This window comes from Miscanthus floridulus, chromosome 6 (assembly GCF_019320115.1).
Source record: "Miscanthus floridulus cultivar M001 chromosome 6, ASM1932011v1, whole genome shotgun sequence".
In the NCBI taxonomy this organism is placed as follows: Eukaryota; Viridiplantae; Streptophyta; class Magnoliopsida; order Poales; family Poaceae; genus Miscanthus; species Miscanthus floridulus.
In genome coordinates this window covers 140,345,164-140,370,453 of record NC_089585.1, presented here as the reverse complement: position 1 = coordinate 140,370,453, position 25,290 = coordinate 140,345,164, and the positions used below count along the sequence as shown (strand labels likewise).

At 44.0% G+C, this 25,290-nt stretch overlaps 3 protein-coding genes across 3 annotated transcripts; 1 reads left to right on the top strand and 2 right to left on the bottom strand.

Moving 5' to 3' along the window:
- Positions 1-1,786: 1,786 nt before the first annotated feature.
- On the bottom strand, positions 1,787-7,804 carry LOC136459923 (uncharacterized). The gene is made up of 8 exons (XM_066459771.1): positions 7,572-7,804; positions 6,368-6,452; positions 6,217-6,285; positions 5,687-5,799; positions 4,943-5,054; positions 4,694-4,837; positions 2,257-2,431; positions 1,787-2,171 (listed from the first exon to the last, which is right to left on the bottom strand). Exons 1-8 carry the CDS (start codon positions 7,621-7,623, stop codon positions 2,022-2,024), a joined length of 900 nt encoding a protein of 299 aa, XP_066315868.1. The 5' UTR covers positions 7,624-7,804; the 3' UTR covers positions 1,787-2,021.
- A 6,758-nt stretch (positions 7,805-14,562) lies between these two features.
- On the bottom strand, positions 14,563-17,201 carry LOC136461376 (probable polyamine transporter At3g13620). The gene is made up of 3 exons (XM_066460696.1): positions 16,956-17,201; positions 14,903-15,117; positions 14,563-14,806 (listed from the first exon to the last, which is right to left on the bottom strand). Exons 1-3 carry the CDS (start codon positions 17,199-17,201, stop codon positions 14,563-14,565), a joined length of 705 nt encoding a protein of 234 aa, XP_066316793.1.
- Positions 16,882-25,176, top strand: LOC136457138 (PH, RCC1 and FYVE domains-containing protein 1-like). The gene is made up of 9 exons (XM_066457183.1): positions 16,882-17,265; positions 19,090-19,176; positions 19,274-19,363; positions 19,777-19,857; positions 19,989-20,183; positions 20,570-22,693; positions 23,280-23,426; positions 24,175-24,530; positions 24,667-25,176. The coding sequence occupies exons 1-9, from the start codon at positions 17,200-17,202 to the stop codon at positions 24,797-24,799; spliced, it is 3,279 nt and encodes a 1,092-aa protein (XP_066313280.1). The 5' UTR covers positions 16,882-17,199; the 3' UTR covers positions 24,800-25,176.
- Positions 25,177-25,290: the final 114 nt, after the last annotated feature.

Sequence of the window (25,290 nt, the reverse complement as noted above, 5' to 3'; positions counted from 1 at the left end):
CTATTCGGTTAACCAAGTGTTGTAACCAAATTAACCGTAATAATTTCGGTTCCTGGGAACCTGGAACCGAACCTGGGACCGAATATTTCGATTTCGGTTACTTAGGTTTCGGTTCCGGTTAGTTCGGTTCGGTTCTCGGTTTTCAATTTTTTGTGCCCAGGCTTAGATGCGTGGCCAGGATGCGGCGGTGAAGTCAGCCGCCGTGGTCGGTTGAGGAAATGACGATTTCGTTTTTTTAGATACGGCCAGTGGAGATGAGTGGTCGGTTGCCTGGGCCGGTCCACGTACAAGCCCAACAATCAAGTGTCTGGGTGGACGGAGATAGACGGACGCCCTGTCCTCAGCATTATCGATATAGAAATACTGTTTAACGTTTGACCTACCTCCAACATGCTTAAAAAAAGCCTCGAAGAATTTCATGGAGGTCTACCTTTTTCTAAATTTGACTGGATTTATAGAAAATATTAGCAACATTTATAGCTACAAATAAGCTTTTAATAAAAACACATTCAGCGTCTAATATGCACCATAAATATTATTAATTTTTTATATATATGGTCAAAGTTAAAAATATTTAACTTATTGGCAAATGAAAGTGACACCCTTTACGAAATTGAAGGAGTATACAAGAGTGGTATTGATTTAAGGTATGAGTCTATTTTTGAATCACCAAAGTCCAATTTGGCTACTAAACTTCAAAACATTTTTTTTGCCACCGTACTATTGAAATCGGATAACTTTGCCGCTCGAGGTGGTTCGCGTAGTTTTCTAAATATAAAAGAATATGGTTAGATCTCTAAAGATTCATAACTAAATTAATCTAAATAAAAAATATGAAACTGGTATCATTTTTTCTAAAAGTATAATATTTCTATCTGCTCTTGTTGTTGCTAGTGTTTTATAGCTCAGAGTCGCAATCGCTATTAATTTAAACTGCTATTTTGCGTTCTATTAGATGGTCTACCAAAAGGATCCAATGGATTGCAAGTATCATGGAAGATCTCAAAGGTAACGCCAACCTCGCAGATGTCATCTCCACCACATATAGATTCTATTTTGATCACTTGACTAGATAACATGTTTCAAATAAGGCAGTGGTTCAAATATCATGCAAACAACATGAAGTAACGCACAAAACAACAGTTCAAATAAATTACGACTGCAACTAAGAGCAATAAAACACTACCAATATGAATAAGTAATCTAAATAACTCCGGATAGAGCACCAACGGATAGGTTATGTTTCTTTTAAAAAAAAAACTGGTATAAATTTTGTATTTTCTAATTTAAGATGAGTTAGCTATGATTTTTTCTATTTAACTATATTTTTTATTTTAGAGAAATATATACATAGCCAAAACCATCTTTTAAAACTACCTGAGGGCCAGTGTTGTCTGATTTTGATATTTTGATGGCCAAGGATAGTTTAGAGTTTGATGACTAAAACCAAACTCAGGACGGGTCAAAATTAGATTTCTAACGAATGATATAAAATGCTTCCAAGTACCTACATGGCTACATCTATGAGGAACAAAATCGAATAGGCTAAATAAACTTCAAGAATGGAATTGAAAAGTACGGCTGTGCACTAGAGAATGCCCAGTGTTTGATTAAGTTGCTCAATAAGCGAATAACAACAGAAACAGACTACAATGTCTAAGAAAATAATAAGGGTGGAGCAATATTTTCAGAAATTTTCCCTTTTTGTGTTAGGGGTCTAATTCAAGGGCTCAATAGTAGAGGCAGTGCCTCATGCAGCTCAAAAAGTCGAGGTAGACCAACAGAGTGACAGAACACATCCCCAGATAACAGTTTTATTGATTGTCTGGTTTCCCAGTGTTTCCGGCGATATAATCGGCATTCAACCAGGGCCTGTTTATCACAAACTGGCATCGAGCCAATGCTATAAAGTTTGATAGACAGGTCCCGGTGCAAACCAATTGCATGTTTTTTTATGGGAAACCAATCACACATGTTGCACCAAGGTTTTTGGCGGCTATATCAAACAAGCCGTAGCTCGCTCAATCTTGTTTCTCTTCTTCCCCTGGTGCATCAACCTTTGCTGCTGCGGATGCATAGCTCACACTGCTATCCCTCATGTTCTTGCACTGGCTCGACTGCTCGTAGCGAACAAATCCAATCTTAATTTTTGTTGAGCAATGTTTCCACATCTGAAAAAAAAATTATGCAGTGAATGAAGACGTAGTAAAATGAAAGATACGCATTGACTAGGTTGTTGACAAGAAAGCCATTTACATGAAGGAAAACACTGATGGGGTGGCGTCCACATATGGTATTCTCATACTCCTGCAGGTATTCTTTGAACGCTACAGGATCACCAGTCTCTATGATCTCCATGCCCATACGGTCCAAGGCCTCAATAGACTTATGAATAGCACCATGTTTCTTTTCGTAGTATGTATAACTAAACCTGGTATGAGTATGGGATCAGTAAAATTATTTCCATTTACAAGATGATGAAACAAATCAGCAACAAAGAAATTTTCAGATGCAAAAATAGGCAAATAACAAGAGCGTTATGCACTTATGTCTATATATTGATATAAGAAGCACCAATTGTCTTCTTTTCTATGTCCACCAACCTTTATGCGCACAGGTAAATTCTAGCCATGTTTATTTCTGTATGTATCTTGCCTTTCTTTAACGATTTAATAACACTAAACAATAGTGCTAATACTCAGACACAAGGAGTGCCTTTGTCTAAGATGAGACAAAATACTCACTAGTCTGGGCAATAAATTGTAGTTCAGCATACCACCACTGGACCAACAGACAAGCTAAAGGGTTACAATTGACAATTGTTTGCTAAAGAGCTAATTTTGCCACTATAGAGATCCTGGTGAGGTAGAGTTCTCGTGGCTATTCTTTGGAGTTAGTGTGGGGTATTTGTAAGGGTATCTTTTCCCTTTTTCTTCTTAATATAATGATATGCAGCTAACTTGTGTGTTCGAGCAAAAAAATGTTTTGTAGCAGCAGATTGTGGACAAGCTGCATCACAAGGGGAGGGCACTGTCATGCTAGGTGCAGCAAGAAACAAGTTTGCAGAGAATAAAGTAGGAGTGCTTTAAGTTTTTTCAACTCCTGTGCAGTGGGCATAGCCTTGGGGGACTTGGGGTTGTGCTATAGTGAGGCATGGTGTGGTCCAAGAGTCATACCTTCTGAATTCAAATAGGGGAAGGTTGCAAGAGGAAAACACATCAAAGAAAAATGAAAAGACTTTCTTCCTCCCCATCCTATCTATATTCCGTAGTCTTATTCTCAGTCCTCTCAATTTCTATTTCCATTGAGAAATTATCCTAGTTCTACTTGTTGTTCTGATATCTTTACAACAAATTCTTGTAAGCTACATGCTGCAATAACATGAGTATTGGACTAATGGTCATGTAAATTAATTTAATCTGGCAATGGCATTTGAATGTTGGAATGGTCGGTGGAAAACTTTGTAATTTCATTGCTCATGTGAATAATGAAATTTGGGTTTCGCCTAGCGTGAAAAAAGAAAACCATGTTGTTTGCTTAACAAAATCCATGTATCCTGAAATTCAGATTTGCAATCGGTAAGAAGGTTGTATAGCCACTGAGCCGTATAATTTTTCTGTCATGTGGAGGGCACGGCTGAGGAAGGTTGCATGGCCAAGGTGTGACCGTGTCATGTGGAGGGGGACTAGAATATTTGGGGGAATTGGATTGATTGTTCTTTCTTCATTGCTTGATTGATCACCATTATTACAGGGAAATAAATAGGCTCTGGGCCTCTAAAACTTAGGAAAGAAACACCTAGAATTAAAGCCTAGATTGGCCAGCACCTCAGCCGTGCCCTTCAATTAGACACGGTCCTTGCGTGGACTGGCCATGCAGCCTTCCTTAGCCACGCCCTCCACATGACACGGTCACACCTTGGCCATGCAACCTTCCTCAGCCGCGCCCTCCACATGACATTTTCTTTAAGAAAACTGGTTTGGTCAGACACAACATTATTAAACGTGTCCGATGACTGGCATGTGAGCACCAAATTGCAATTGATCTCAAGGATCTCAAGTAAAAGCAACTATAGCAGTTCCGGTGAATTCTTCTTCTTGGAAAATATGCTGATTTCAAAGGAGGTCAAGGGCTCATAGCTAAGCGTAGGTACAGATGAAATTCTCTACCACCAACCACAGTACCATTTTGCAACTACATTTTAAAAGACATTTGGTATGTGCTTTGGGAGGTCTCATAGGTTTCACAGCCAAAGTATCCAATCCAATCCCTCCAGCCCCATGTTTCTCATTTCTTATAGGTTTCTTGCGAATTTCTAATCTAATCACTGGACATCAGTGCCCATGTAATCATATATTCATCTTGACATCACTATTCGAAGTGAGGCTGCCGGTCAGCCTCTCCTGGCCCTTATCTTCCTAATTGCTAACAATAATGAATCAAGAACCGACACTGGCAACTGCTCTCTCCTGACTCATCAGATATGAAATCTGGGGAATGGAGTATTGGAGTGGTAGTTTATGTTAAATAAGCAGTGCAGAGGGGCAAGTGAGATCGACCAGCAAGCCCCACATGCCGTATGCCAAAGACACACATGCAATGCACTCAAAGATGTACAAAATTCATAATTTTTTACACTGATAATACAAGCAAGAGACATGAGTAAGCAGACACATAAAAGCTAATCGCTTACCGGGATCCCCAATGGCAGAAGTCTGACGACACAGAAAAAAAGTTTTTTGGGTCATCAACATATTTGGAGAGCAGCTGTCCATACATGGCTTCACTTTGGGAGCTAAGTGCACCAACAAGGATAGGGACGACTTTCACAGTATGTCTGTCAAATCAACACAGAAAGAGAAAAAATAAGTATGTGTAGAGACAAGAGTTTGGTTCCAAAAAGACTACTAAATGGATATAAACATATTAACAAAGGATTTACCCTTGAAATACTTTAGCAAGGTAGGGCAAATGCATTTCCATGCTATGTTCAGCTTCATCCACACTAAGATCCATAAATTCAAATTTTCCAGTAGCACTGAGTTCCTCGATGACTAGAATGGTGGAAATCAGTAGAGTAAAATAGAAATATATTAAATTCAAACTTTCATGCAGCGTTGGTTTCCTTGGTATCGGGAAAATAAGTATTATAATAATGCACTCCCTCCGTTCCAAATTATACGTCATTTTGACTTTTCTAAGTATATAATTTTTTTACTATGTATCTAGACATATTGTATAATATGGGGTGGAGAGAGTATTAAAATATTCAGAAAGGGGAGGAATGGACCCATTTGAAAGGAAAACTCATCATGCCAAGTTCAATCAACAAAGTGGGCTAAACAAGACATTCCAGCTTGTCACAAGCTCACGCGAAACCTACTGGCCACAGATAAATATCTAGAAATGTCTCAGATGCAAATTTTACAATGGTGCATCCCAGATTACGTAGACAATGTAGTTTTACAATCCCTCTAATACTGAACATATTGCATTGCATCCATATTAGAACCAGATAGCAATACTGGTATAAAAAAGATATACAAATAAAAACTTACACAAGACACCATTAGCAAAAAAAATAGCATGCACTCTTATATTAAACTGGTTGATTGATTAACATGCACAGTACATATACAGAACTAGGCTAAAAAAATTCAACCATTCAGGTTGAGTAGGCACCCACCTTCCTGGTCCACTGGCAAATCCCCAATTGGGGTACAATAGACAGAAGCCCTGGTTAAAGCACATTTTGGAGTGTAGTAGTGATGAGAAGGGCCAAGCAGAAACACCCGAGAACTGAATTACACGCACAGAGGAAAAAAACAGCAGACCGTTAACATTGAGCATTTTGAGGAGAAATAGTTATAGTAACCAATTGAAAGTAGCTAGAATGATATTATAGAGTGTACAATGAAGTGCATTTTTTGTGAGGGGCAGAATGAAGTACGTATATGGAAACAACATTGAAATAATGTATGAATAACCCTTCACTTAAAGTCTGTACCGGTTACAAAGTAATACATTAGATTTGAAATTTTAACAATGTAGAAACTTCATGTCTTGCATTGACTAAAGACTAGCTTTTCCAAGGAAATCAATGGTATAAGAAAACATCCATGATATTAAGTAGTCATAGAATTAACAAGAGCATTCATTTGTTATTACATCTGGAAATACTAGCAGAAAACTATAGCAACATGATAAATGACTCACATGTTAGTTGGATCAATGTTGCCAAAAGCATAAGCTGCACATCGGCCCGAGTATGAATAACCAGCGTGGCTGTAGAAGCAAGTAAAGCATGTCACAACAGAATAGCAGTACTCAGCATGCATCCAACATCCTACAATAAATACCAACTTACGGTGCAATTACTGCCCTAACATCAGGAGACTTGGTTAGACCAGCTGCCCCCAGCCAACCACTGAGTTCCTCTTCCAGCTTCCTGGCTAATTGTAAACATGGAGCAGTACTTAGACTTTAGGAGATGACAACCCAACCCAAATAGTAAACCAAAGACTTAAGCAAAAGGGGAAATAGGAAGCATCTTTTTATATCCCTTAAAAGTTTATTATCAGTTGAAACTCTGCATTTGTTCACTGCATCGAAAGGATACTGGGTGCAGATGCTGCAGTGATGAAATTCACTTCATTACAAATACGTTTACTGCTGGAGGACTCATACTGCCCCGCCTGCTCAGGCATCATCGCGACTGGTGACCACATCTTTGCTTCCTGTCCAAGAGCGCGGAGAATCTGGCGATGCCTGCATGTGACGGTTCCTGAAGGTCTTCAGTGTCAGCCATGGCGCATTGGTCATGAGCTGGACCTCCCTGCCAAGGTTAGGATCGACGTTATGCTCATCTCTCTCTGGCACATTTGGAAAGCTCGGAATGCCATGATTTTCGACAACGAGGACGTCCCGTCCATTGCCGTTCTCCGCGGGGTCATCAAAGATCTTGACCGCTGGGGCTGCCGATACAGAAGAGATAGGATCGCGATCGATGCCTGGAAAATGTATATCCAAGATTGTCTTGTTCTCCTGTAGTTAAAAACCCCTCTCCCTCCCCTGTATTTCTCTCTCACTCTCATGTATCCCGTCCCTGGTATGCCGGGGCAATGATTGTAAAGTCGAGCCTGTCTTATGGCCCCTTCGTTCAATAAAGTAAGTGGAGCGCCGCTCCCCTGAATTGATCGAGAAAAAAAAACAAATACGTTTACTGAACAGGAAAAGACAAGGCAGTGCATGCATCAATAATTGATGTCCTGGGAGTTTACAAAATCAGTGGCCTGGTACTCAATGTGTCACCCACTGAGTAGCAATTCTGCGGTACAATTAGGCCGATTACGCGGCCTCAGCAGTAATACAGTAACAGTTAGAGGCAGCAATACATCACTCCACTCCAAACAAACAAACTAGCAGGAAACTAAGGTTAGCGATGACAATTGACAAGTGAAACTACACCAACAGTGTCAATTAATAGGCTATGCCTCGAACAAGACAGAACAAGTGAAGCAAACCGCACCTGAAAATCAACATGGCAGGAGAATTGTGAAATTACAAAGTACCATTGTTCGTGTACCAAGACCCGGCGTGCGAAGCCCTCCTCACGCGCTCCATCGATCGATTCAGAGATTCCTACCCCAGCCTGTGCCTGCTGCAGTGCAGACCTGCCGTGTGCTACGTGCCGCCTCCGGCCCCCCTGCCTGCCGTGCCTGTGCGCCGCGCCTCCCTGCCCGCGGCGCTGCTAGGGATTGCGAGTCGGGTGGGCGTGAGTGCGCCGCTTGTGTAACTAACTGCAAGCAGCAAGCTGCTTAGCTAATCGCCATCTGTCAGGTTTGGGCTGGGCCGCGCCTGCTCGACACGAGATGGCACTGGTGGAAAGATGGACCACGGCCTTGTGAGAGAGTAGCTCCGGACGTCCGTTCCGCAAGATGGGCCGCTGACAAAATGTAGGCCCGAAACGGGTCCATCGGCCTGGGCTGGGCTGGTACATTCAGTGATCCTGGTGACAAAATCACACTCTGCCAAATGTGCCATCAAAAGAGTTTGAACCGCGAATGGACTTACAGTCCAGTGGTAGTGCTGTGCAGCGAGACGCTACCCACCATGGTCCAACCTCTGCTGATCGCACCTTTTTCTAGATTTTTTTTCAGAAATTTTAGGATACACGCACGTGTGCGCGTTCGGTGGTACTGCGCATTTCCCGCGCACCGAAGGCGACGTGTCTCCCAATCTCTTCTTTACGTGTATACGGAGAGTCAGAGCCACTTTACCCAGACGAGTACGATGATTACCGCCATGATTAGGAATGAAAACGAACGGAAACGATTGATAGAAGGCCAAATCAATTTCATTTTCACATTTTTTTTCTCAAAAACAAAATTGATATGATATTGTCGAAAACAAATATGACACTGATATTCCGGTAATTTCGAAAATGAAAGTAGTCGATCAGAAAATATATCGATAATGATCGGAATCCATGAGAACGATATCTAAAAAATGATAAACACGCCAAACCGTAAAACATGAGAAGAGCCATATAACTCGACTTATCTCACATGACAATAATAAATAAAACCACAATTGACAAGACCACAAACTAGAACCACATAGTTCACACCATCTTAGATCTCAAACAGTGGCAAACCAGGTAACAGTACTTCAATTCTTGACAAAGACAAATAAATGATCAAGTTCTAAGTTGACCTGACATAGCATAGTGATAAAAACATAAATTACTAGAATTCCTTGTCCAGTGAACGTGATTCAATCAGCCAACGGTGATTGGCTAGAGTCACGGTGATTAGCTGATTGTCTCATTGCCTTCTTGATGAAATACTTGCTATATAGTTCATTTTCAAAAAAAATATTTGCCTTACATGCTTGCGTGTCCATAAATAAATTAGGATTCATTGATTCAAGGCCTTTGAATCGGTAACTACCGACGGTAAATTACCGGCTAAATACGGTAATCTTCGAAAACGATCGAAAGACAGCAAAATCATTTTCGCTTTCGTTTCCGATTATTTTTACCGTTATCGTTTTTGTTTTTTCGATTACCGCTACCGCTTCCGTTTAGGCCTGAAAATCGAAAAAAAAACTCGAAAACGATTTCCGAAAATCGGAAATTATCATTTTCGTTTTCATCCCAGCCATGACGGTGGATGGAGGCAGCCTGCATGCGGATCCAGCCTTTCCGGGCATGGCCAGCGACAGCTTGGGTGTGTCTGTGCTGCTGCTACATGGAGCGCGACCGTGCGAGCGGTACTGCCGGCCGTCCGTCCAGTCTCAGCTGTCTCCGCCGTGGCGCCGTCCATCGGTTTTACTCCACCGGCTGGACGGACGGCTGGTGCACTCCCTTATCCCTACTACTCTCCCTCTCGCGGTCTCAGTCTCGTCAGCAACAATGAAGCGAATGATGAGATGGAGACTGTAGGCCCGGTCGCCCGGAAGCGAGGGCACGTTCGTTTGAATTTATTAGCCGGTTTATCAGTTAATCTACAGTATTTTTCTCACAATAAATCAGTCAAAACCGACTTATCAGCCGGCATTAATATCAGCCGATTCAGTTACGGCTCTGGTGTACGTGAGCCTCACGATCCTAACCGTGTGTCAGTGTCACTCGCCAGGCAGGTGTACGTGAGCCTATTCAGTGGATCCCAAGTAAGTGCAATTCTAAGACATCTTAGGAAAATTAATGTTAACAAGAGGATGATGCACGTTAGCATGTGCCCTTAATACCTTGCACATTAGAAAAATTTAAGAAAAAAGTAGCTAAACCTTGTACTTATAGGTGGGCCAAGAATTAGAATCGCACTTATTGCAAGATAAATTTTGAACTCTAGTATTTTAGGACGTAGTGAGTAACTAAAGAGTCATGCCCCCATCCCCTCTAAATTTTGCATTCCTAGACGAATATAATAGATATATACAAGGTCAAATTGCTAGTTGAGGTTGAAATGCGCTCTCTCATTTTCTTGTGTTATTTGTTCTTTATCGTGGACTGGCTCCTCCTAAAATCGTGTTCAAACTCCGCCACTGTCACTCCCCCTTCTAGTCTACTCTCTTCATTCTTAAAGGGAATACAATTGTGACTCTGCGAGGAGTCATACGATTTCAGGTTTAACTACACCTATAAAAACAATGCTATAAAATATGGTTTTATAGCAAATCTATTAGTATAAATTCAATCAAATTTTAAAAATTCAAGTTGTGTTTTAAATTTAGAATTACAATTTATTCGATGGAGGGAGTACACCGTTTCCGGTCTTCCATAGCTCCATGCGTGAACCTTGCAAGTATCTGTCTTCTCGCAGGGCCAACTGAAGGCAATATATCAGGTGCAAACCAATCAAACTATGTAAACTTGGAAACTATCTATGAGGATCACTAGATGTTGATCCAATGGATGGGGTGAGGGGCTTAAGCGTAAAAAAAGGCCGGCGGGTGGAGGGTTTAAGCACAAAAAGATCCCACCTCTCACCTTATTCATTGGATCAACATCTAATGATTCCGATTGGTAGTTTCCAAGTTTACACGTATTTACACATGGTACGTTGCCCAAACGGAACTCACTCTTCAGCGGCCGGATCTGAACTTGTCTCTGTCCTTTAAATTAAAAAAAAAAACTTGTTTCTGGCAACCAACACAACGTGGCCTCCCGTAGGCCGTAGTCCCGTCCCATCCCGTTGCGGCGTTGCCCATGCATGTCACGTTTCGGCCGCAGCGTATATGAATGTACGGCCTACGGCGCCTTTGCTGGCTGCTGCCCTGTCTGATTGTGATTTGTACTACTCCTGTCTCCTGCTACGTACAGTATGTACGCATGCTGCAGCATGCGAGGCAGTACGTACGTATCCGCGCTGGATTGGATGTCGCATGTCCGTTTTGTACGTATATGTACACATGCTTCAGCATGCAGAGGCCAGTACGTATGTATCCGCTGGATTGGATCATTGGATGTCGTCGTCGTCGTCGTGTTGGTGTCCTTGAGTTTTGTCATTTTTGCCTCCGGGTCCGTGTCGCGTCGGAGGCGAAGCATCATTAATCGCCCTGCCTGCCTGCCTGCCCTGCCCCGCCCCGACGGTACGTATGGTATCGATGCTTCGTCTGCGTGCGTGCTGCTGCCTGCTGATCGCTTCCGTGAGGAGGAATCGGGAACATGTGTGCCATGCTAGGATGCGGGGCCGGAGAGTGGCACTGGCACTAGCAGGCCCCAAAACACAGTTACCCAGATGCCAGATGAGGTGCTGCTGCCACGCCGCAGTCTGCAGCGCAGCGTGGCAGCGACGCGAGCCAAACTGCTGCCCCCTCCCCGCTCTTCCAGTGCCAGCCTAGTAGTACATGACCATCATCTTCTCTCTTGTCACGTGGGAGCGGAAGGTGGCGGGCGCCAACAGGCTAAGGGGGTGTTCCTGTTTCTATAGGAAAATTTTAGTCCCTATCCTATCGGATATTTAGACACATGTATGAAGTATTAAATATAGACGAAAAAATAACTAATTGCACAGATTGTGGCTAATTTGCGAGACTAATTTTTTAAGCCTAATTAGTCCATGATTTAACAATGTGGTGCTCCAGTAAATATGTGCTAATGGCGGATTAATTAGGCTTAATAAATTCGTCTCGTAAATTAGTCTCCATCTATGTAATTAGTTTTATAATTAACTCATATTTAGTTCTCCTAAATAACATCCGAACGTCCGATGTAACATAAACTAAAATTTAGTCCACGGAAGCGAACACCGCTAGCTTCCATGACGCCCCCATCGGTGTCCCTCCCAACGTAATAGACACAGATGAAGTGAAGTAATCGCTTAGGCAATCAAATCTTTGCTTCTTCCATGACGCCAGCACATGGCCTCGTGGAGGTGGAGCCGGCCGGCCGGCCGGGTTCCTTGGTCCTGGCCTCCACAGCTCCAATCGGGCGCGTGCGTGCGGGTCCTTGTTCCTTTCTTTCTCCCTTTGTCCGTGGCCACTTTTGCCGCGGCACGGCAGCGATGCCCAGTCCGTGCCATCGTTGCTTATTAATTACGGGCTGGTCTCCGCATGTGGTGGTGCTTAGCTTAGCTATCTCATTCTCCTGCATGCATGCTTCATTACGCCTTTCAATATTAATAAAAATCTAGGGGCTCTAAATTTAGTGATGCCCGATTGGGCATCATCAGTGAGTCAGCCAGTCGACGAGCCCGTGCCCAGTTGTCCATCCGTGGTTGGAACGAGGGTCCGTCGATAACGACAATCCACGCGACAGGATTCATTCCCACTCAGATCTCGCTCCGTCACCCTCGATCGATCTGGTTCAGGCTCTAGCTCGCATCTACTAGCGCTGTGCTATCCTCTAGCGACTAGCAGCACGTTGTTTCTCATCTAATCATATCTAAACAGAGTCTGGATTGGACAACCGGATCGAACGGATCATCCAGCTGAACTGACAGTACCCCGGCCGGTTCTAGTTCTAGGCTGAGCTTACTTTATTTATTAGTAGGAGAGAAGAAGAGACAGGACATGTTGTACAATTGAATTGATCTCGATGATGATGCATGCACACTCATTGTATCTGCACGTTAATTAGTTTTTTTTAATATAGATCACGACAAGGCTCTATGCTGGTGTTTAGTATTTATATGGTCCCTCCACTCCACGACGAGGCGGTCGCCAAGTTTGGCGAGTTCAGTTGCGAGCCCGATAACGATGTTTGCAGCGGCTGTTATAATAACACTTATTACTACCCGAATACGACACGTGCACTGCATCAGTAGGACTGCTGTGTATGTAGGAGGAGTAGCTGAGAAGAAGTGGGTGTCAGCGGTAGCCGGCCCACCGGGGAATTCTACGTACTCCACCCCATGTCTCCATGTCCAACAGAAAGGGAGCACGCGGCACGTGCTGTCGAACGACTGGTCCGCGGATGCACGGGCGGGGCAGGGCAGCGCAGGCAGCGAGTGGTACGAGGCGGCGTACCGCTACGGCGCTACCACACGAATGGAATGGTTGGGATGCTTTGGTTCGTTGTGTGCTAGTGCAAGGACACTTAACGGGAGCGTTGACGGAACGAATTCTTCGTAACGGAAAAGAACGTTCCGGCGATACCCAATGGGTATATCCCGTTGCCATTTTTAAGAACATCTCCAAGAGTCTTTCTAAATCTCACTCTCTAAATCATCATTTGAAGAGCAATTTGCATAAAAATCGCTTTCTATATCTTTTTAATCTCCAACAGTTTTTCTATATCTCATGCGCACTCTAGAGAGCCATTCTCGTCTTCTATTTTTAGCTAGCAAAAAAATCCGAAATAAAAAATAACTATATTTAGATGATCATTTAGAAGAACGGTTGAAGGATAGTTTTTCAACAAAATCTCTATCGCTAACGTCTAGAAAGAACATAGATAGGTACGACCCCACCGACGACGGCCGAGGCCCGAGGGGAGAGGGATCAGAGGAGTCACGGAGCCACGCAGAGAGCTTTCTCCCGTTCCCAATTCCCATTCCCAATCCACACCGCATCGCAGCGCGGAAAGCCAGGCCGTGGTCCGTGGATGTCAGCATCGTCATGACTCATGATATAAAAAAGAACATCTCCAGTAGTTTAAAAATAAATAAATCAATAAATCTTCCAAGTAAACAAAGTTGTTAGGTTTCTTCCACCATTTCCAAAATGTCGCTTCTAATCATATAAAAAAAAATTGGTCTCACAACAAGGATGCGACGAGTCAATCTTTTTCATGCCTAAAAAATTACTAAGATGGAGAGTGAGTTATGTAAACTACTCCTTCCATTTCATATTTCAACGTGTAAGTTATTCTGTCTCTTTTAGGTACGTAGCTTTTCTTATGCATCTAAATATATATTATGGGCGCGTTTGGCCAGGCTCCCGCTGGCTCTGGCTCCCACACTGTAACGCACTGTAGCACGCATGAGCTGGAGCCGGAGGAGAAAAAAAACGAGCTTCTCTGGCTTTGGCGCTGTCAGTGAAAGAGAAAAGGATGAGAGAAAAAAACGACTTCGGTAAACAGTGTCGCTACAGGAGATGAACAGGGAAGGAGTTAGAGGAGCCGGAGCCGCTCGGAGCCCGGCCAAATGGGCTCTATGTCTAGGTACTCCCTCCGTATAGCTTTTAGATGTCGTCTTGCGCAAATCCGTTAGTTGGGCAAAGGAAGTCGTTGCTGGCTTGCATGCGTTTGTTTTTGACTGCAATGCCCCTGCTGCTTCGCACGCCACGCCGCTCGTTAATTGGGAACGCAGCAAAAAAAAAAGCGCTCACGAGGACTCGAACTTGAGACCTCTAGTCTCGGCTGCCTCGAGAGAGGCTGCAACAACCAATTGAGGCGAATTCTTTTCGTGTCCACATACACCCGCAACCCTATTTAATAGGGAAAATTGGTTCTATAGCATTGAAAGATCGCGAAAATCGAAAAATACCACCGAAAAAACTCCATTATGTAAAATACCATCGAAAGATAGAACTGTTACATAAAAATAGCATTCCGTCATGTATTGAGGTAACAGCGTCAGCACGGTTGCTAGACGTGGACCTCGCCGGCCATCGTGCTCACACTGTCCAACAGCCGTTCAGGTTCCAGAACAGCGTGTTCAGCAACAGCTTCCAGTCCTTATCTCCGGCGGTGGCCCCCCACCGCCGCGGCTGGACCTTGGGTAGCAGTGCGGCGCCGACCATCAGCAGGAACGGCGACAGCGCCGCGAGGCCCAGCGCCACGGCCGTCCAGCCGACAACGCTCAGCCCCGTGTAGTTGAGCAGCGTCAGGGCGATGTTGAACGTGACGATCGTCGTGACCCTGGCGCCGCCGCGGGACACGGCGGGCGCCACGCGCGTGAGTTAGTCGGAGCACAGCGCCGGGAAGGCCGCGGCGCCGATGGCACTGCAGACATACTTCCACGTGCCCATCAGGAACCCCACGAACGGGCCGAACGCGCGGTCCACCCACACCACGTACCTGCCGTTGCCAGGCATCGCCGTCGATAGCTCGACGGTGACGAGGGACTCCGGGACGGCCCACACGAATGGGAACACGAAGAATCCGATGAGTGCGAGGAGGGGCCCGCCGACCTGCACCGCCGGCTCAGCGCCGTATGGCCCGCCGGCGACCTCGAAGAAGATGAGGAAGATGAGGGGGGAAAAGGGTCAGCTTGTTCCGACCCCTCGCATGGCCGCTGCCGCTGCCGGTGCCGGTGCCAGCCACGCCAGTGATTGGGAGGTGGGTTGGGTCGCCGCCGGGGAGGGTTACAGATTTGCCGGCAGACACCTTGGAGTGTAGTGGTGAGGTGTTGTCGCTTCCATGGATCCCATGCTTCATCGTCGTTGGAAATTCATGGTAGGAGCAGAGCCCAGTAGGTCTGGTTCCCTGTGCTGTGCCGATGGTTTACTTGCAGAACGAATAGCAAAGTGCCCGTACAACACATGCACATGGCGACTAGTGGGCCTGGCTTTAGTTGTACCACTCAAGTGCAGCACAGCTCCGGCGGCGGCGGCATTCGGCGAACCGGGGCAAGCGCGGCTCGGGTGGCGTAGCGCGTCGGCGCTAGAGTGCTCGGCACCGGGCTTGAGCTCCGAGGCCTGCCCAGGTTGATGCAACGTACAGGTTATTCTCCACGTCCTCCCATGGCGTTTTAGCCAAGTGGAGTCCTCGGACGGATGCCAGCAGACGGCGTTGACAGCAAAAGTAACGGAGTGCTAGATCGCGAAACAGATACTCACTTTCAATGGTATTTTACGATACGATGAACTTTCGATGGTATTTTTCGAATCTCACGTTCTTTTGATGCTATGAAACCAATTTTCCCTATTTAATAAGGGTAAACAGGGAAAACTTCACCCTAATTAATCACTCCTTGGTATGCACAATCATGTACTAAACGACATCTAAAAGCTATACAGAGGGAGTATATAGGAAAAATCATGTATCTAGAAAAGCTAAAACGACTTATAATTTCAAATATAAAAAACGTTAAAGATGCTCTAAGGGACTGACCAAAACAAAATACTATCTTCCACAAAAAATATAAAATCTTGATATTTAAGAAGTACATTAATCAAGATTCACGAGGTTTATAAAAAAATCATATCAAGATATGTATCTTCAAATAAATTTATTGTAAAATTACATTCCAAGATTAGGCTATATCATAAATATTGGGTTTTTTTACTCCTCTCGTCCCAAGTGAATCAACTTATAGAGCTTTCCTTGTTTTTATTGAAAAGCTTGATCACATTAGGAAAATAATATTTGTGATGTCAAATCAGTAACCTAAATACTCCATTCGTTCTAAAATATAAAATATAAGTCGTTGTGGCTTTTCTACTCCAGTAGTCTAGGTACATAACTTGTACCATGTATCTCGACACAGCGTAGTACTCCCTCTATTTCAAATTATTATACATTTTGGCATTTCTAATCTAAGACATAACTTATATCTAGATACGTAGCAAAAAAAACATAAATATAGAAAAGTCAAAATGTCTTATAATTTGAAACAGAGAAAGTATATAAATGCATAATAAAAACTATTTATCTTGACAAGACAAAATGGCTTATAATTCAACATATAGTACAACATTAGATATATTTACATATTATGTTTCTCTGCCATATATATGAATACTCTTTTATAGAAACTGATGAACTTTAAAAAGGTAACTTTGGATAATTTGAGAGGTTAATTTATTTAGAGATAGAGCAAATTTAAATTTAATTAAAAAAGAGATTTACGTCCTTCTGGGACTGAAGCAGTACCCATTAATAACAGAAAAAATAAATAATTATAAAATAAACACAGAAAAAAGGTAAAAAGCTCCATTCCCCTCCTTCCACAGCCTCCTCCCCCCCTCTCTCTCCTGACTCCTCCGCGTCGCCATCTCTCTCCCCTCCCCTGCCCCTCCCACCTCCCCGCACTGCCAAACCCCTCGCCCCCGCCGCCTCCTCTTGCCTCCGCCGCCGCCGCGCTCCGATCCGGTCTCCCGCGGCCCCGCGGCGCGCCCCGAGCTCGTTGCCCCGCGCGCACGCGAGCTGCCCTGCCCACCTGGCCCCGCGCCGGCGAGCGAGCCCCCCATTGCGGCGCGCCGCCTCCCACGCACGCGGCAGCAGGGCGCGGGGAGCGAGGCCGGCGGTCCGCGCGCGCCTGGCCGTTATGGGTCGTTGCCGGCGCCGGGGCTGATGCGGAGGCCGCTGCCATGTCGGACGTCTCGTCGGATCTCGGCGGCATCCGGGCGGGGCCCGTGGAGCGTGACATCGAGCAGGTGCGTGCTGCTAACCCTTCTCTGGGTGGATCTATTTCCCCTCCCCCCGTCCCTGGTTCTACTGCGGGTGCAACTGAGATGTGGATGGGTAGATCATCATCTATCGCCTACCGCTTACGTGCTCTCCTTCTGCGTGTCGCGGATAGATTTCCCCTCCCCCCGTCCCTGGTTCTACTGCGGATGCAACTGTGGTATGGATGGACAGATCATCGTCTATCGCCTACGTGCTCTCCGCCCACGTGGCGCGGAACTTCAGGCCAGCTCGCGCTCTTTGTGCGCCGACGTGAAATGGTGCCTGATTCCGGCGGAATTCATGGGCGTTGATGCTGTAGTTTGCTGTTTTCTTCTTCTTCTGTGCTACAATGAAGCTCAGATTGGATATTCCAGGTAGCTGTTCCCCTCCCTCTGCTGAAATTCCGGTAGCTAGGAAGGTCATTGACTTATTGGGCGTCCAACCACTGATTCAAGTGTTTGGAGGTCAAGCTAGGACTATTATGCTTCTCATTCCCTGTTTTCTGGAGCTGAGGGGATCAGTCATCAGTGGATGCTTTGGTGAACATAAGATTCATTCTGGGAGCAAGGACCATTAGTTGATAGTTTAGTTCTTTCACTTGCATGCTCGTGCCTTTTCCTCTCGCTGTGTTGGCCTTGGTGCTGTGCTTGCCCATTCTGTTGTAGCTGCTACATGGCACTGAAGTTGAGCGGGATTTGACGGATGTCGCATTGGGTTTCGTGGATTTGTGAAGAATTGTTTGGGGATGGTTGCTGTGGCTTTGTGGTTTTGTGGATTCCAACTCCTGTGAGTTTTGAGAGGCATGTCCGACCATACACACAAATGGACAGTTTAAGCTGATTCTACTACTGTAGTCCTATACTCCTATTTTTGGCACCAAGGAGGGTGTTGCAGTGCGGGGGGCTTTGGAATCAAGCGATGAATGATTTGTTTTTTTCTTTATGTACAATATATGTCCAACATTCTGTTCGTGGCAAACTTATTAGACAGAGACTGAAGATAAGGCTGGATTAGGATACTTGAATACAACCAGCATGCTTCAACTGATTATTCTGACAAGTGATAAAATGGCATTTTCATTTGTTCGTACTCAATAATGCATTTCACGTTTTTTGCTATTAAGGGACCGCATTTGTCATACCAGATAATGTGCAACATAAGAGCTGCTGGGGGCACTGATCAAAACCCTGTTTCAGTTTTATAGTGAGATGCTTCATAAGCTTCCTTCCAAGTGCATCTGACAAGATGCTAATAATACAAAGTAGTAAAACAAAGGCAATACAGGAAAAGGTCATGCATTAACTGAAAATATCACAATCATTGATATATTCTTATCAAATCAGCAAGCTTATTAGTGGCTGTAGTTGCACTCACCACTAGAACTTGACTAGTGTGATAGGGGTTATTTTGGTTTTATTCTTTGTTGTGAATAAAGGAAATCATAAAAGAAGGGCACACATATCAGTCTGATGCTTAGTGAAAAAGGTCAATATGAAGAATGAGCTGTATGACATCAGTAACAAAGCAAAAGTAGTAAAAAAGCAAAGGAAAAGTAGTAAAAAAAATGTTTCATATTGTATATTGAACCATTAGCATCTTATGGCACTTGCCTTTGTACGTGTCTAGTGTTATGTTCCATTATTATTATTATTTCATTAATACTATAAAACCAGTGATTTACCTCAGGTCTGTTTTATATCTTCAAAATGTGAAGTATGGAAGTTGCATGCTCCTGGTTGCTTGTTTTTTTCCCCATATATTGATGACTTGGTAAGTTGATATTTAAGGCTTGACAGCATCCTTCTTTGCAGGCCATCACTGCTCTCAAGAAAGGAGCATACTTGCTGAAGTATGGGCGTAGAGGAAAGCCCAAGTTTTGTCCATTTAGGTTATCCAATGTGAGCCTTATTTGGACTCTCCAACTTAACAGTGTTTCTGTGCCTTCACAATCCTTTGGCTTATATGGTGTATTTTATACTTTTTTGACTCCTTCAGGATGAATCTGTACTGATATGGTTCTCAGGGAAAGAAGAGAAACATCTAAGGTTGAGCCATGTATCCAGGATAATTCCTGGGCAACGGACTGTAAGTTAATGTTCTTAGGAGGCCTAGACTCATTTTCAAGAAGAATATCCTGTCTAGCAATTTCTCCCTAATAATAAGTTGCTTTGGTCAACAAGCTTCATATTAAAAATGTCTTGATTTTCTGGTGATGTTTGCTTGCCAACCCATATGGATGAACTTAATAGCATTTCCAAAGTGCTTATTTTTCACGTTAGCATGGATAAATAATTTTGTGAAATTAAAAATAACTAGAGCAACTCTTCTATATGTATATATGTCTTGCTACTTTTGATGCCTATACTAAGGAGTTTAGAATTCGTGTCCATTGTTAATGAACAAAAACCATACGTTTTCTTAGAAGTATTTCCATTTTCCATTTGTGGCGAACTTGGTTGTCTGACTTTACTAACTAGACCCTTTTTTGGATAATTCAGGCAATTTTTCAGAGGTATCCACGGCCTGAGAAGGAATGCCAGTCTTTTTCTCTAATTTCACATGATAGGTCATTGGATATAGTAAGTTGTCCCTGGTTCATATTTTATATGTTTTGTCTTTGTTGCCTCTGTTGCTACAACACACCCCTCCCCTCTTACTCTTAGTTTTGTATTCACACGGTGACATGATTTGTTTTGTTCATTAATATCAGATATGCAAAGATAAAGATGAAGCTGAAGTATGGTTTGCTGGGCTGAAAACACTGATTTCACGTTGTCACCAAAGAAAATGGAGAACTGAATCTAGAAGTGATATCCTTTCCTCTGGTGCAACTAGTCCGAGGACTTGCACACGACGGAGTTCTCCTTTGAGTTCACCTTTCAGCAGCAATGACAGCATCCACAAGGTATTACTGTCTCCATTGTATTAAAATCCTACCTAGATGTCTAGAAGACTAGAATAAACATTCAATTTTCAACCCTTAATTGTGCGGGGATGGCTCTTCATAGTTAGAAGCCATCCTGTTTTCATGTTGCGGGTTTAATCATCAATTTCTCCACTCAAATCATTGTGGAAGCACTTGTTTTCACTGATGTGTTCAATTAGAGCCGGAAGCCTTGCCAGAAATTTGATGACACTAGAGTGCAAAAGGCTAGAAAGGAAAGATCTTTTTGTGTCAAATTGCTAGTGTTCTTAATTACTTTTAATGATTTCTCCTTCCCTTCACATTACATTATATGTCCTCTTTTGTGATAATTGCCATTTATTTTTTAAAATGATGTCTTATATCAGGATGGCAGTGACAATTACCGACTCCGTACTCCATATGGGAGCCCACCAAAGAATGGATTGGAGAAGGCATTTTCTGATGTCATGTTGTATGCAGTTCCTCCCAGGGGTTTCTTTCCATCAGATTCTAATGCTGGATCAGTCCATTCTATGTCTTCTGGACACTCGGATAACACAAATGGGCACCCCAGAGGCGTCCCAATGGATGCTTTCCGAGTCAGTTATTCAAGTGCCGTTAGTTCATCTAGTCATGGTTCTGGTTATGATGATGGTGATGCTTTAGGCGATGTTTTCATATGGGGAGAAGGAACCGGGGAAGGAATTCTTGGCGGTGGTGGTTCAAGAGTTGGAAGCTCCTCAGGTGCAAAAATGGACTGCCTTGTACCAAAACCATTAGAATTTGCCGTGCGACTTGATGTGCAGAACATATCTTGTGGAGGAAGGCATGCTGCACTTGTTACTAAACAAGGTGAGATATACTCATGGGGTGAGGAATCAGGGGGACGGCTTGGTCATGGTGTTGATTGTGATGTGTCACAGCCAAAACTTATTGATGCTCTTTCTCATATGAACATTGAGCTTGTAGCATGTGGCGAATACCACACTTGTGCTGTTACACTATCTGGAGATCTTTACACATGGGGGGATGGCACATTTAAATTTGGGCTTTTGGGTCATGGAAATGATGTCAGTCACTGGGTACCAAAGCACGTGAATGGACCATTAGAGGGTATACATGTTTCATCAATTTCATGTGGACCTTGGCATACAGCCCTAGTAACTTCCGCTGGACAGCTTTTCACATTTGGTGATGGATCATTTGGGGTTCTGGGCCATGGAGATCGTGAGAGTATCTCGGTCCCCAGGGAAGTTGAATCTCTCAAAGGGCTACGCACGGTGCGGGCAGCTTGTGGTGTTTGGCACACTGCTGCAGTTGTAGAAGTCATGGCTGGGAATTCAAGTTCTAGCAATTGTTCTTCTGGTAAGATATCTACATGGGGTGATGGTGATAAAGGTCGCTTAGGTCATGGTGACAAGGAACCAAAACTTGTCCCAACTTGTGTGTCTGCTTTGGTGGAGCCCAATTTTTGTCAGGTTGCTTGTGGGCATTGCTTGACAGTAGCCCTAACAACTTCTGGGCATGTGTATACAATGGGCAGTGCTGTCTATGGTCAACTTGGGAATGCACAAGCTGATGGTATGCTTCCTGTGCGTGTTGAAGGGAAGCTACACAAAAACTTTGTGGAGGAGATTTCATGTGGTGCTTATCATGTGGCTGTATTGACTTCTAGGACTGAGGTATACACATGGGGAAAAGGTGCAAATGGCCGGTTAGGTCATGGCGATACTGATGATAGGAATACTCCTACATTGGTTGAAGCACTGAAAGATAAGCAAGTCAGAAGTGTTGTTTGTGGAATTAATTTCACTGCAGCAATATGCATTCACAAATGGGTATCTGGAGTTGATCAATCAATGTGCTCAGGTTGCCGTCAGCCATTCAACTTGAGGAGAAAACGTCATAATTGCTACAACTGTGCTCTAGTATTTTGTCATTCCTGCAGCAGTAAAAAATCTCTGAAGGCTTCATTAGCACCTAATACAAACAAGCCTTACCGTGTCTGCGATACCTGCTACAGCAAACTGACAAAGGGTCTTGAGACAGATATGCATTCTTCAGCGAAGCGGGCTGCTACTGTACCGGGATTCAGTGATACAATCGAGGAGGATCTGGAAACAAGGTCAAATGCTCAACTATCAAGGTTGTCGTCAATGGAATCTTTTAAGCATTTAGATAGCAGATATTCCAAGAAAAATAAGAAGTTTGAATTTAATAGCACCCGTGTTTCCCCTGTGCCTAATGGGAGTTCACATTGGAGTGGACTAAACATTTCAAGATCTTTCAATCCTGTATTTGGATCTTCAAAGAAGTTTTTCTCAGCATCAGTTCCTGGATCTAGAATTGTTTCTAGGGCAACATCACCTATTTCAAGAAGAGCAAGCCCTCCACGATCTACAACACCAACACCTACTCTGGGTGGTCTAACATCTCCAAGAGTTGTTCCCAACGATGGCAAGCCAACAAATGATGCATTAAGCCAAGAGGTTCTGAATTTGAGGTCTCAGGTACACATTTTGCTCCACATTTTTAATGCTATTTGATTGATATGGTGATATTTGTATTTTGCTTTCAGTAGTTGACAATTTAAATCTAGTGGAGTTTTAGTTGACACCGGGCTCGATAGAGAGCAGTGCTTTTTGTGTTGTTATACTGAACTTTTGATTCTAAATTCTAAAAGATAGGTTACACATTTTTACGCTCTGCAACCTTGCACTGTAGACATATATACCCTTTTGTTCTGTAAGAGTAACAGAGTATGGAGAATGGAAGTTCATTAAATTTCGAAGGGCGGGCCTGGTGCAAGCGGTAGAGTCTTACCGCCTGTGACCGGAAGGTCCCGGGTTCGAGTCGCGGTCTCCTCGCATTGCACAGGCGAGGGTAAGGCCTGCCACTAACACCCTTCCCCAGACCCCGCACAGCGCGGGAGCTCTCTGCACTGGGTACGCCCTTTTGTTACCTGCCTACTTGATACTAATATGACAGACATATTGTCCTTTGGAGTTTCAAGATTTGAACCTCCCTTTTCCTTAAAGCCAAGTATCATCAGAACGAGCGGACTTGCTGCTCATGTAGTTAGCTCTTGACTTACAGGTGGAGAGTCTTACCAGGAAGTCTCAACTCCTAGAAGTGGAGCTGGAAAGAACTACCAAACAATTGAAGGAAGCTATTTCCATTGCCGGTGAGGAAACTGCAAAGTGCAAGGCAGCAAAGGAAGTAATCAAGTCACTCACTACACAGGTAAAGTCTGCTTACTGTATGGGCTTGCAATTTTGTCTCTTTTTATGCCCACATGTAATTTACCGTTCAGCTAGGATGTATATCCCGAAGGGCGGGCCTGGTGCAAGCGGTAGAGTCTTACCGCTTGTGACCGGAAGGTCCCGGGTTCGAGTCGTGGTCTCCTCGCATTGCACAGGCGAGGGTAAGGCTTGCCACTGATACCCTTCCCCAGACCCCGCACAGAGCGGGAGCTCTCTACACTGGGTACGCCCTAGGATGTATATCCCATATTAAATAGCTCCATGTTAGTATGTTACAACCAGGATACGAAACTTGAATAAAGCAGTTTGTTTTAATGGAAAATTGAAGGCTTGAACAATTTCGAAATCAATTATTGGCTATAAGATTCCACATTTAAATGTGGCCGTGTTGTCCATGGCTAATGGCTAATAATAATGGGCTCTTGTGTTCTTGCCCCAACTTTGTGATTTTGCCCTCGTTTTTCTAACTTTGTGATTTTGCCCTTAACTGTTCACAAGTCAACGCGATTTTGCTCTTGGTCAACGGTAAAAACAGGGGCAAATTCGCATTGACTTGTGAACAGTTAAGGGCAAAATCACAAAGTTAGAAAAACGAGGGTAAAATCATAATTACACATCTGTGTAAGGGGCAAGAACACCATTTTCCCTTAAGGGGGAAAAGAGCTTTGTAACTCGTGCCACTTATGACAGCTATCATCTGATGGCCAACTCCATTCTTTATGTAACAGTTGAAGGGGATGGCAGAGAGATTACCTGGAGGAGCAGCCAAGAACACTAAGTTCCCACCTCTTCCTGGAATTTCCATTCCAAGTGACATTTCGTCTATGGCTACGGAGAGTGTGGGCAGCCCAAGCAGCTCTGGAGAACAAATCATAAATGGTCATAATGGATTGCTTGCTTCTAATGGACCAAGTTCTGTTAGGAATAAGACGAGCCATCAAGAAGTAGGCAAGAATGGAAGTAGGCCGCCTGATGCTGAATCTTGCCATGATGCTGAATGGGTAGAGCAAGATGAACCAGGTGTTTACATTACTCTCACCGCGTTGCCTGGAGGCGCCAGAGATCTCAAGCGGGTTCGGTTCAGGTAGATGCATTTGAATCCTGCTCAGCAGGCAACTTCTATTGCTAGTGTCCAACTTACATTACATCGTGTTCCTGTTTAATTCTCATGTGGTTCAGCTCGTGACTTGTCATTTCTTCTTTTTTTTCTTAAAATATAGCCGGAAGAGATTCAGTGAGACACAAGCAGAACAGTGGTGGCAGGAGAACCGGGCGAGGGTATACCAGCAGTACAATGTCCGCGTGGTTGACAAATCAACCGCCAGTGTCGACAATGACATAGCGGCTAACTGACACTAGATTGACCTGGAGAAACATACTTGATTACAAGCGGAGCTGAGGCCATGTACCCTACCTACGTGAAGGCTCTCTCGTCAGTCAAGCTGGGTTGCTAACGTGGCTACCATTTTACCTATCCCCTTGAGAAGAGGTGGTTTCCGCTCTCAGGAAAACAGGAAGGATTTTTTATCTTCAGTTTTACATAATTCTTTACTCTTACCCCCCTTCTCTTTTCTCCTTGTGTGAAAAGTAGAGTGCTTGAGCAGAGGTAATGTAAATGCTTAGTAGAAGCAGGCTAATCTATCTTGTAAATGCATAAGCAAGCATCGATTTTAGAATGTCTTGGAAATTTTCCGATATGATTGCAAATGCAAATGGCAAATCTGGGCTAAGTGGTGATGTCCCTGACGTTTGTAGTAGACCTGCAGCTCAGAGATTCTGTACGCATAAATCTGAAGCAAACGTCTCGAGGGGTTAACACTGGAAGTAGGAAGTCCCAACTGATT

Bases quoted from the DNA above. Each gene is read 5' to 3' on its own strand.
- LOC136459923 (XM_066459771.1), bottom strand. From the start codon at position 7,623: ATGGAGCGCGTGAGGAGGGCTTCGCACGCCGGGTCTTGGTACACGAAC. The intron at 5,800-6,216 runs GTGAGTCATTTA...CGTGTAATTCAG, and splicing joins AACATTGATCCAACTAACAT to TTCTCGGGTGTTTCTGCTTG. The intron at 4,838-4,942 runs GTAAATCCTTTG...TTGATTTGACAG, and splicing joins CTTGCTAAAGTATTTCAAGG to ACATACTGTGAAAGTCGTCC.
- LOC136461376 (XM_066460696.1), bottom strand. From the start codon at position 17,201: ATGGCAGCGGCCTCCGCATCAGCCCCGGCGCCGGCAACGACCCATAAC. The intron at 15,118-16,955 runs GCAAGAGGAGGC...ATCTTCTTCGAG, and splicing joins GGAGCGCGGCGGCGGCGGAG to GTCGCCGGCGGGCCATACGG. The intron at 14,807-14,902 runs GTATGTCTGCAG...CGGCGGCGCCAG, and splicing joins TTCCTGATGGGCACGTGGAA to GGTCACGACGATCGTCACGT.
- LOC136457138 (XM_066457183.1), top strand. From the start codon at position 17,200: ATGTCGGACGTCTCGTCGGATCTCGGCGGCATCCGGGCGGGGCCCGTG. The intron at 17,266-19,089 runs GTGCGTGCTGCT...CCTTCTTTGCAG, and splicing joins TGGAGCGTGACATCGAGCAG to GCCATCACTGCTCTCAAGAA. The intron at 20,184-20,569 runs GTATTACTGTCT...GTCTTATATCAG, and splicing joins GCAATGACAGCATCCACAAG to GATGGCAGTGACAATTACCG.